General features: G+C 51.2%; 1 protein-coding gene across 2 annotated transcripts; it reads right to left on the bottom strand.

Annotated features, from left to right (window-relative positions):
- Nucleotides 1-2,904: 2,904 nt before the first annotated feature.
- On the bottom strand, nucleotides 2,905-9,921 carry LOC122386097 (nascent polypeptide-associated complex subunit alpha, muscle-specific form-like). 2 transcript variants are annotated; one of them, XM_043374921.1, is made up of 5 exons: nucleotides 9,809-9,921; nucleotides 8,404-8,440; nucleotides 6,758-7,896; nucleotides 6,122-6,337; nucleotides 2,905-5,868 (listed from the first exon to the last, which is right to left on the bottom strand). In XM_043374921.1, exons 2-5 carry the CDS (start codon nucleotides 8,432-8,434, stop codon nucleotides 3,199-3,201), a joined length of 4,056 nt encoding a protein of 1,351 aa, XP_043230856.1. In that variant the 5' UTR covers nucleotides 8,435-8,440; nucleotides 9,809-9,921; the 3' UTR covers nucleotides 2,905-3,198. The 2 variants fall into 2 exon arrangements, with proteins under 2 accessions (XP_043230856.1, XP_043230855.1); XM_043374920.1 differs by lacking the exon at nucleotides 9,809-9,921 and adding an exon at nucleotides 8,722-9,212.
- Between the last annotated feature and the right edge of the window lie 320 nt (nucleotides 9,922-10,241).

The following is a 10,241-nucleotide window of genomic DNA, read 5'->3' as shown; positions in this document are numbered from 1 at the left end:
TGAGAGCATCCGCGACCACGGCGCTGCTCCAGAACCGCTGTGAACGGTAGGCGCACAGGTGCAACTCGAAGCATACACTCAGTGCTCTCCGGGGCCCGCGTTTTTTTATCGTGTGTCGTGGAATTGTCATGTGTCATTTGTCCGTCCTTTTTAAGTAATCATTCTTTCTGTAAATGAAAATATAATTTAGCCTCATAACTTATAGGTATGCAAGTATCGAAGTTGGCAGCGCCACGTATCACCGTTTTATATTATCTGCGCAAGACTTCTTATTCTAATTCCGCTAAATTATTCCGACTTCACCTCTACTATGTAGGTACAGGTTTTCGTGACGACGTGACCTAAGATGACTTGGAATTGGTAAGTTTCATAATATTTTCCAAAGGGATGCCTCATAATTGTACAATTGACGGCATACCTAATGTTAAAATGGTTACCTACTGGGTTTTTTATTTGAACAGTCTGTCTCAGTGCTGTAAGTAATTGCGTCTTAAAGGGACCCTCCCACCAGGGCTGCGGAGTTGATGGATTTTCGGCGACTCCGACTCCGACTCCGACTCCGGCTTTCAAAAACCAGCTCCGACTCCGACTCCGACTCCGGGCAGAATTGTCGACTCCTTCCGACTCCAACTCCCGACTCCGACTCCGCAGACCTAGCAGGGCTGCGGAGTCGACAGATTTTCGGTGACTCCGACTCCGACTCCGGCTCGGGTTTCTAAAATCGACTCCGACTCCGACTCCGACTCCGGTCACAACTGTCGACTCCGACCGACTCCGACTCCGACTCCGACTCCGACTCCGCAGCCCTGCCTCCCACCTTCAAAAAAGTTAATGAATTGGCATGAAAGTGATGTCCCTTGGTTCAGAAAGAGCAAAAACGAATATCTACCAAATTTCACCGAAAAATATTCACTGGTTTTCAAGATATTAGGCTTTTACTTTTGTTTACTTTTTGGGATCTCCCCTGTTACTAGCGACTTTATTTGGAAGCAATAATTTGGCAGCCTTAAAGTGCGGCAGACATTGCGCGCAAAGCAGCGTATACCACCACGTGTTAACGATGGTTTTAGTCTAAGATTTAAAAATAGTTAGATCTCCGCTGACGTCACAAATTCTAAGGGGGCATTCCAATGCATTAGCCCCTTAGAATCCGAAAACTGCAAGTTTGAAATTCCATATCTTCGAATTAAAGCATTTTTCGATGTTGTGAGTGCCCAAACCGGTATTTGCAGGCCATGGCCACCAATTTGGCTATCTCAACTCAAAACTAATGTTAAGGTGGGAGTGTCCCTTTAACCCGCGCACCGACGGGGGGGGGCGGATATCCGCCCCCCTGAGATTTTTTGCAAATAGCGGGAAAACCGCGGCGCGTAGCGCCGCGAAATTTGGTATGACTATAACCTCATCAATTTTACACATGGTGTGCAAGTTTGAACCTCCTACCTTTTAAGGTCAGGTCACCAGGTCACTTTGAATGACCCAACCTCAAGTCACTTTTTTGAAAATTTGTCACCGTGCCAGAGCTACAGTAGATGTCGGAGGCCTTTGAAAGTCGCAGGATATTATTAGGTCATTAGTAGCTACAATTTGTATATCTCGGAATTTTGATATCGGTGACCTAAGGTCAGGTCAATTTCGCGAACTCCCCATTATAAGTCAATGGGGGAAAAATCAACTCCCTGTTTTTACCACTAAAACGGGTCGGAATGGCCCCATATACCATACATGACTTCATAAACCTACGATCAACCTTCACTACCTTGAGGTCTGTTTTGCTGTTGGGCAGCTGTGAGGTCATGTGACGTCATCAAAGGTCACCAAAGGTTTTTGGCCAATAACTCCGTACAGAAACAAGATACAGACGCGTGGATGGTCTCATTGTGTTCAGCTCGTCAAGACGCATCGAATGATATACATGATGACCTCGAGGTCATGTGACCTGAGGTCAACCTTTGACCTTGACCTTTCGAGGTCAACATATATATCATTCGATGCGGATTGACGAGAGAATCACGATGATGCCCTTAGTTTGTTCCTATCTTGACTAATTCGAAAGTTATTCGAGAAAAACTCTCTCCATATCTAGCGCCGCCATTTTGACTTTTTTCGACCCCTGTGACGTCATCTTTGACCTGACCTGAAAATGACCTTTGTAAAAATTGTAGATCTTGGCCGTGCGTATCCGATGCCGTTTACCGCTTGTCGCTATCTTGCTTCGTTCTCGAGATCTCAGGGGGGGGGCGGTCATCCGCCCCCCCCCCCCCCGTCGGTGCGAAGTTGGCGCAGACCCCCGTCGGTGTGCGGGTTAAAATTGCCGTTTTACGGACTAGCTTTCTGTTTGCAGATAAATACGACATTTATTGTGGTAGCATCGTATTCCTCTCGTCGAGACGCGTCGAATTAACTATAAGTTGACCTTGAAAATGTTAATGTTATCAGCTTTACCGAATAGTTGTTTCCTAATGTCTTAACGAGAACGGCCTTTCTCTCTGTAATTGACCTTCGATGACCTCAGAAAACCTCAACATTGATCTGGGCGAAAAATGACCAAGATAGCTATCAGGGCGTCGATAGCTCTTCGTGTGAATTTTTTCCCTTATGTTTTTTTTTTTAAGTGACCACCGCCAACGGGGGGTCACTTGAAGTTGGCTGAAATTCATAACCGAAGCAGGTTAGGCGCCGTAATGCTCTTTCCCCGTCCAAACGTTTTTAGTGGGGAAGTTGAGCCTCATCCAGAAAAAGGAGTGAAGATCTGCCCCCCCCCCCCCAGGTTTTTCATATCACAACCTGTTTACACATAAGGTAATTCTATGTGACAGTTCTAATACAAGGAACCCCAAAACATTCCACGTAACTTGATGTCCTCACCCTTCGTTTTAACCTTTTCATTGACTTAACAAAACAAACATTATAATGCTTTATTCAACAACACAATTGACGCATGCATCAAGAAGTCTGAGTATGTCAGCAGACAAAATTGTCAGTCGTAACATCAGTGATCAATAACAAAGACCTCAACAAACACGTGAGACACTGACGCTAGGTTATAAGGCTCTAAGCGTTCCCCTACTGAGAGCTTGCACTGGCAGGCCGGGAAGAGGAAAGGAGCAAGGATGGTAGCATGTTCGCTGGATAATGGCAATGCATGCAGAATACAATTGATACAGATCATGCAGAACATGGGATCACGGCGATCATTCAGAGCGGGTCGAGGCCCAGCTCAGGATACGAGGTGAGGCTGCTCGAATCGAGCCGCAGCTTCATATCGTTTTCTCGTTTATCTTTGTCAGACTGCGGCTTTCCGAGCAGTGTGTCTATCTCAGAGTCCAGGGTCTCCTGCGGACCCCCGAGCAGCTTCATCAGCTCCTCTCGGGCACTCTGAAATATCTTCTGGACGCGAGGTGCAGCCAGTGCTCGTTTAACATCGGCTGATTGAGGGTCAGGCACATGGACGGCCTTCCGAACGGGACGTGAGGCCGTCTGCAGGGGGTCTCCAGCGGTCTCCGCGGCCGCTCCCTGGCCCAGAAGCTCGTGCGAGGATACATCGGCAGACGAGTGTTGGGAGCTGACGCTACGCTTGACGGCGGCTACCTTCTGCATCCAAGAAGGGAGCTCGTTGATGTCGTAGTCGTAGGCGTCTACCACGCTCTCTGGCTGTTCAGCCTCGATCATTCGACGGCTTTTCACAGGCGCGGAATACTGTGCAGGATAGCCGGCCACAGGGTAGCTGGCTGCGGGATAGCCGCTGAATGCAGGATAGCCGCTGAACGCTGGGTAGCCACCGGCTGCAGGATAACCACTCGCTACAGGATAGCCACTGGCGGCAGGATAGTTCGACGCACTCCTGTTCACCACCGTCACTGGCTTCTGATCTACAAATATTTTCAAATTAACTCCGATCGGATTGTTCGGCGAAATTTTCGATGATCCTTCATGATAGTTATTTTTGCTTTGTGGTGAGAGATAAAATGTTCCTGCATCAAATGTACGACTATGTCCTGATGTAACCGGCTGAAGGCTTAATGTTTCATCAACAGCGTTTACAGTTTTGGAAACGGCTGAATCTAATCCAGCCTTCGGTAGTGGCTCCATGTTTCCTATTATTCGCACTTCAGGGTAGTGCTTTCCTCCACTGCGGCTAGCGCTGCTCAAATCTCTTGGGAAATCCTTTGTTCGTTTCTTTGAGCGAATACTTTCTCTCTTTTGATCAGTCTTCTTTTGTGGCATGCTAGGCACTGAATCTGACTTAGGCGGCTGCAAGCCCGAAGGATCCCGAACTGGCTGCGCTTTGGGATTTTGAACTACCTTGCTGACGGTTTCAGAGGTGATTTGAATTTTGTCACCAATCTGCTCTTTTCCGTCCGTGGGTGGGGCTTTTGTTTTGCTAGTATCATCTGGTGTGGCATTTTCTGATGGCATATCATGATGCAACGCCGAAGGATCTCTAACATTAGCTGGATTTTGTGAGTCATTTGGGGGTGAGGTCGTGCCGGAATGGGAGGCTGCACCGTGGTCAGCACCCTCCACCAAAGTTGGCTTTCCACCGGGAGGATATCGCAGCTCCTCTTCCGCAGGATGAGCCGAGTTCTCCTCGTCTACCTTAATATCTTCATCAATAGATACTCCATCACCATCTGTTCCATTATTACTATTGTTACCTGAACTGGAGGGCGATTGGTTTTGATTTCCCGATTGGGCAGTGCTGGAATCAGGTGGAAAATGAAGCTTTTTCTCCACTGGAGGCTTGTTATCACCTTCATCGACCTTGACATCTTCATCGACCACGATGTCTCCGTTGGGGGACGTCTGTGTCTGGCCGGGACCGGCGGCAGCGGCGGCCTGCGGAGGCGGCGGCTGGTCCTGAGGCTGGACCGGACCCTGCGCGGGGTTCATCTGCGGCGGCTGGCCGGCCGGCGGCTGCCACTGCTGCTGAGGCGCCGCCGTGGCTGGTACCTGAGGCTGCTGGGGGCCTTGTGGCGGTACCGGAGGACTGCCCGGCGGCGGCGCGCCCGCCGGAGCCGGCTGGCTCTGAGGCGGCACGGGAGGAGGAGGCGCCTGCCCGGGCGCAGGGTATCCCTGCGGCGGGTACTGGCCCTGTGCCGGAGGCTGCTGACCGGGGGCCGGTCCGGGCGCAGCCGGCGGCGGCTGCGGGGGCGTCGTGGGCGGAGCGGGCTGCGGAGCGGCAGCGGGCCCACCAGCAGCCTGGTTTGCCGTGGCCTGCCCCGCCGGCGCCGGCGCCCCAGCCCCTGCTTTGGGCATGGCAGCTAGGTTTAGCGGTATCTGCTTTTCCGACTGGGACAGCGTGATGTTTCCCTGCTTCTCCATCACGGTCACATCGTCCATCAGTTTCGGAGTACCGGACGCAGTCATGGGCAGGTCGATCTTCTGGACGGTCTCAATGTACGGTTCTGGCGTGCCAGACTGAGCACTCTGACCAGTGGACTGGGCCGGCTGGGAGGGCGCACCTGGATTCTGCGCGGCCGGAGGCGGGTCCGGCGCCGCTCTAGATTTGTGTCTCTTGGAGCGTTTGCGGTGCCTCCGACGGCGCAAGGACCTGGCACCTCTCCCAGCGGCGGCACCTGAGCGCCAGTTGACAGCCCGGTCGCGAAACTTCATGTTAAACTGGGGTAGCATGCCGACAGACCAAGGTGAATTCGACCGGGCCAACTTTGAGTTATCTACACCCAAAGGCTGAGGTTTTGCAGCCTGACGATCCTGTAAGTTTTCCATGATTTTCACCGAAGTTTTAAAATCTTCGGCAGGCTTGACTGGTCGGGAAGGACTGGAGGAATTCTTTCTCAGCGTGTTGTGAGGTGGAACAGGAGGAACCCGAGGATAGTGCAGCATCTCACTCAACAACGTGAACACCTAAAACAAAAACAAACACGTCAAGGGTACTCAGACACATGCACAACTAAAACAAATAAAAACAAAAATAAAACAAGGATCAGAGCACTAAGTGCTACGTGAAAGACACACGCGCTGGTCGCCCCGCGCCTCATTTCGCCGACACACGGCGGCGCCCTTAGCGGAAGCCGTTGACCGCGTCAGCCTCTTCCGGCTGGGAGAAGTCGGCGTCGGCGCTCTGCAGCGGGAACCCGGGGTCCGGCAGCACACTCACGGGGTGCACTTTGGACTCGGCGGCCACCACGCCGGCCGGCAGGGTGTCGATGCGCGTGCCCACCACGCCGATGTTCTTGTTGAGCTCGTAGTAGTCGGGCGACTCGTCGCAGCGGACGTTGAACCACCAGTCGCACGTGAAGTAACGCTGGTTGAAGAGAGTGCCGTTCGGACACAGGAAACCGTCCTGCTGCTTGTTGTGGCACACCCAGAAGGCCTGAGGAAATGGCCCGTATGTTAGTGATAAAAATGCCATGCGATCTCAAACGTACACAGACGCATATTTCTACGAGTTACGACGAATAAAAACGAAATGGGAAACATAAGAACTCAACCATGACATTTATCCTAGAAATCAAGCAACTAAACCAGAAGTACCTAATGACTACGAGTATTACAAAAATAATGTCAAAGTAGCTGCTTGTTTGGGAAGAATGTTAACAACACATGCACGAGTGGACGCCTTTGTGGTATATCTCACAAGAAAAACGTAAATACTTTTAAAGATATAATTTATACCTGTATTGTTCGTTTGTGAAAAATTATGGGGCTGATTAACTTTCAATGGCTGAATTATGTGCACCTTAAATTCTAAACAAGATACATGCGCTTTAAATTCAAGGCTAATTCAGTTTACCTGGCAGCGGGCATCCTCGGAAGTGTCAGCGAAGAATCCGTCGTACTCCTGGTTGGCGCAGTCGAAGCCCGAGTCGGGGATCCTGACGAGCACGGGGTAGTCGATCAGCGGCTGGCCCGGGATCGACTCGGGCAGCCACTCGATGCCGCCCATGTGGTGGCCCTCGCCCTGGTCGTCCTGCTGCGGCGGCGGCAGCGCGCGCACGCCGGCCGTCGGCTGGCTGGGTGGCTCCTCATCGGGCAGCGCCGCCTGCGAGAGCACCTCCTCCTTGGTGCGCGGCGGCTGCGGCTGGATGTCCAGGTCGCCGGAAACCCGCGTCTTCGGTGCCTCCCGCTCGTTGCCGGCGCCGTACGTGTTACCGCCTCGCGCCACACCCGAGCCCGGCTGCTGGCCGCCGCCTCCGCTGCTGCTGTCGGACTGCTGCTGCTGCTGTTGCCGCTGCTGCGGGAACCCACGTCCCCCGTTGCCGGACTGCTGGCTCTGGTAGCTCGGCGGCTGGAAGCCGGCAGTGAGGGCCTGTGGCACTGCCTCCTCCTCTCCGCCTGCCTGCGCGCTGTTCCGCTCGAAGCCGACCACCGTCTCCGGGTTTCTGTTCAGCACGCCGACGCCGATCTCGCCGCCGCCGGGTGACTCCAGTGACGGTGGCACGCCGCCGAACACATTGTCCAGACTGGGCAGCCGCGCGGCGCCCGAGCTGCCGACCACCTGCGGCGGCTGCTGGCGGAACGCGGCGGCGGGCACGCTGCCGCCGTTGCTGGTGCCCACCACCGGACGGTTGCCGGTCGTGAGATCGGTTACCCGTAGGTCGATCTCCTCCAGCGGAGTCGGCTGGCCGGCCGGCGGCAGCAGAGCATCGCTGATGCCGTTGTCAGGCACCTGCTGCGGCGTCTGTACCGGAGAGCGGGCGGGGGCCGGAGCGGGGGCCGGGGCGGGGGCCACGGGCGCCGGCCGCTGGGGCTGCCGCAGCCCCGGCTGCTCCACTCGCCCCTGGCGGAACGCCGGGCTCGGCTGGTCCTGCGGCACGGCTGGGAACGGCCCCGGGTTGAAGCCGGCGCCGGCGCCGTATACGTTCGACCCGCGAGCCACCAACGGCTGGTTGCCCTGTGGTTTGCCTCTGGCACTATGGGTCAGAAACACACCTGCAAAGGGGTCGAAATCATTAGACACCACGTATACAACAAAAAATGCACTTGAGCAACGCAGTGACGAGAGATTCAGTAATTGACTATTTCATGCTCACAAAGAATGGCAACTCATTTCTGAAGGCCAATTCTGTTATCATCTAACAGTTCGTTCGTCAGGATAATGAAACGACTACGACAGCACAGTTATAAAATGTAGCAGTAGCGGCGAAACACCTTCAATTAAGGGGGGGGGGGCACTGCCGACTTTTGGTCCCATTCTTTTCATGCAGCGCCCATAGGGCTAATGTTAAAATGCCAAAATCAAAGGGGGCACGGTGCCCCGGTGCCCTCTCCGTTCCGCCGCCTATGAAATGTAGCATTACTACAGAGGCTGATATATGATCAAACATGTTTGAATAGTAAGCCAATTAACACTAATGTAGAATACGTGTTAACGGTACAAAAGACCACCCATGATTTTAACGTATGCCATTGTCAAAATGTATCATTCCTGCCGCTTACCTGCTAAAAAGATGAGAGCGTGCAGCTTCATACCGTCCTGAAACACAAGACGGAGGGCGTAAGGTCACATAAAATAGTTCACTTTAAGCAGATTGGTTAAGAACAGCGTTAAAAGATACATTGCCAACCACAATGGGCGATGTACTGATAAACTAAAACTGAGCACATCGAAGGCGCGCTATGTAAATATGAAAGCCATAACCAAAGTGACCCCAAAAAGTTCAGGGAGAAGAAACTTGAGCGAATTAAAACACGTAGGTAAGGTAAAAATCAGTACACCAGCTAGTCTCATCTAGTCAAACGAATTACGAAACGTACCAGAACGGCTTCTAATTATCTTCATCTTGAAGCAAAGAAGCCTTCAGGATGGTAAATTGCATTACACTCCTACAACTGACAGAATAGCACGGGCATGACTGCCAGGTGAATCATAGAATCACATCTTACTTTAAACTAATTTAAACCAGCCAAATGTCAATCCAGAAATAACGCAAATGGTGAAGGTACACTGCAATGCACACAAAATAGCAAGAACGATGAAAAGTGGATTGCTGTATGGCGACTTCTCTGGTTTGTCTTTAGATACGGCTTCTCGATATTCTTTCATAACCCGTGACTGTATAGCTGATTTTGAGAGCATCGACATTAAAGCAAATGAACATAACACAATGCCAAGGACACCAGTCCTGATTGATATGCGTTTGTAACACTTCGTTATCGTACAAAAATGCCGTACACGAGTAAATAAATGCTACTGAAACAAGTTTATGTCGACTTATATATCCAATAGATCCAATATATATTCGTAAAATTTGGGCGCATCACTTTTGAGAAATCACCGAGATGTAGACCGCACGTGTTCTTTAGTTTCTGTCGTCCCCTCTCGCTGATCTATCCTAACGTATTGCGTACAATCCTTTTGCAAAAAAAAATGTTAGCACCTATGTTTGGACATTAATTTTAAAATATGCGACGATAAAAAAATGTACCCAATGTCAAAGTATCTTATTGTTTGATCTGTAAGTAACAAGTAAAATAAAAGAGGTGCTTTTGGTGATAGTTCTAATGTAATACTATCGTCTGTAAAATTATAACATATAAATTTTTGTCGTAGCTTATAAATTTTGGTTACTTTCATGTCACAAATTAAACCTCTGTTGATCTTTCAACAATTCTAGAAGCCACTCGGGTGCAATAGTTTCGGTTACCTACGTGTTCGCCTAAATCTGTAACATCATTCAATGGTTGCCCTTTTGCACGCAGTCACGTTATAGGTACTCCCTCGGTGAAATTCAGCACTAAAAAATCAGCATGGCCCTAGATGCGATACTTTGCGACATCTCGTAACGAGAAAATGAAATGAAATGAAATTTTCCGTTATACTGAAAAGACTTCCGTTTCTTACCGTGAGTAGGATCCACTATTTTTTCACGGTCCGATGTGAGCACCACCCTCCACACAGTGCACGGCCAGACTCCAAACGCCAGTGCACACTACCGGCGTGCACACGTGAATGTCAGCGACGCTTCCACGCAAACCTTTATACACATACTTTCTCTGCAGTTTTGGCGTACAGGGTGCGAGCGGGTCCCTTTTACTTTCGGTCGGGGTGAGCAGCGGCCGGTCGGTGCAGTACATGGCCGGTCGGTGTCGCACCGGCCGGACCGTCATTGAAGGTCAATCATGTGCAGCGCGCCGCTCAAACTATCGGAACGCGCCGAGGATCGGTTATACCACAAAATCAACCGGAACATTTGAACATTTTCGCCATAGATGTTCGGATCGTGCTAGTCCATGATATAGGGGAGAGTGGTGCAGGAGGCCCCCCCTTAAAGGGA

This window comes from Amphibalanus amphitrite, unplaced genomic scaffold (assembly GCF_019059575.1).
Source record: "Amphibalanus amphitrite isolate SeventyFive unplaced genomic scaffold, NRLGWU_Aamphi_draft 000240F_arrow, whole genome shotgun sequence".
Taxonomy (NCBI): Eukaryota; Metazoa; Arthropoda; class Thecostraca; order Balanomorpha; family Balanidae; genus Amphibalanus; species Amphibalanus amphitrite.
The sequence above is the reverse complement of the archived record's forward strand: the minus strand, read 5'-3'. Positions and strand labels throughout refer to the sequence as shown.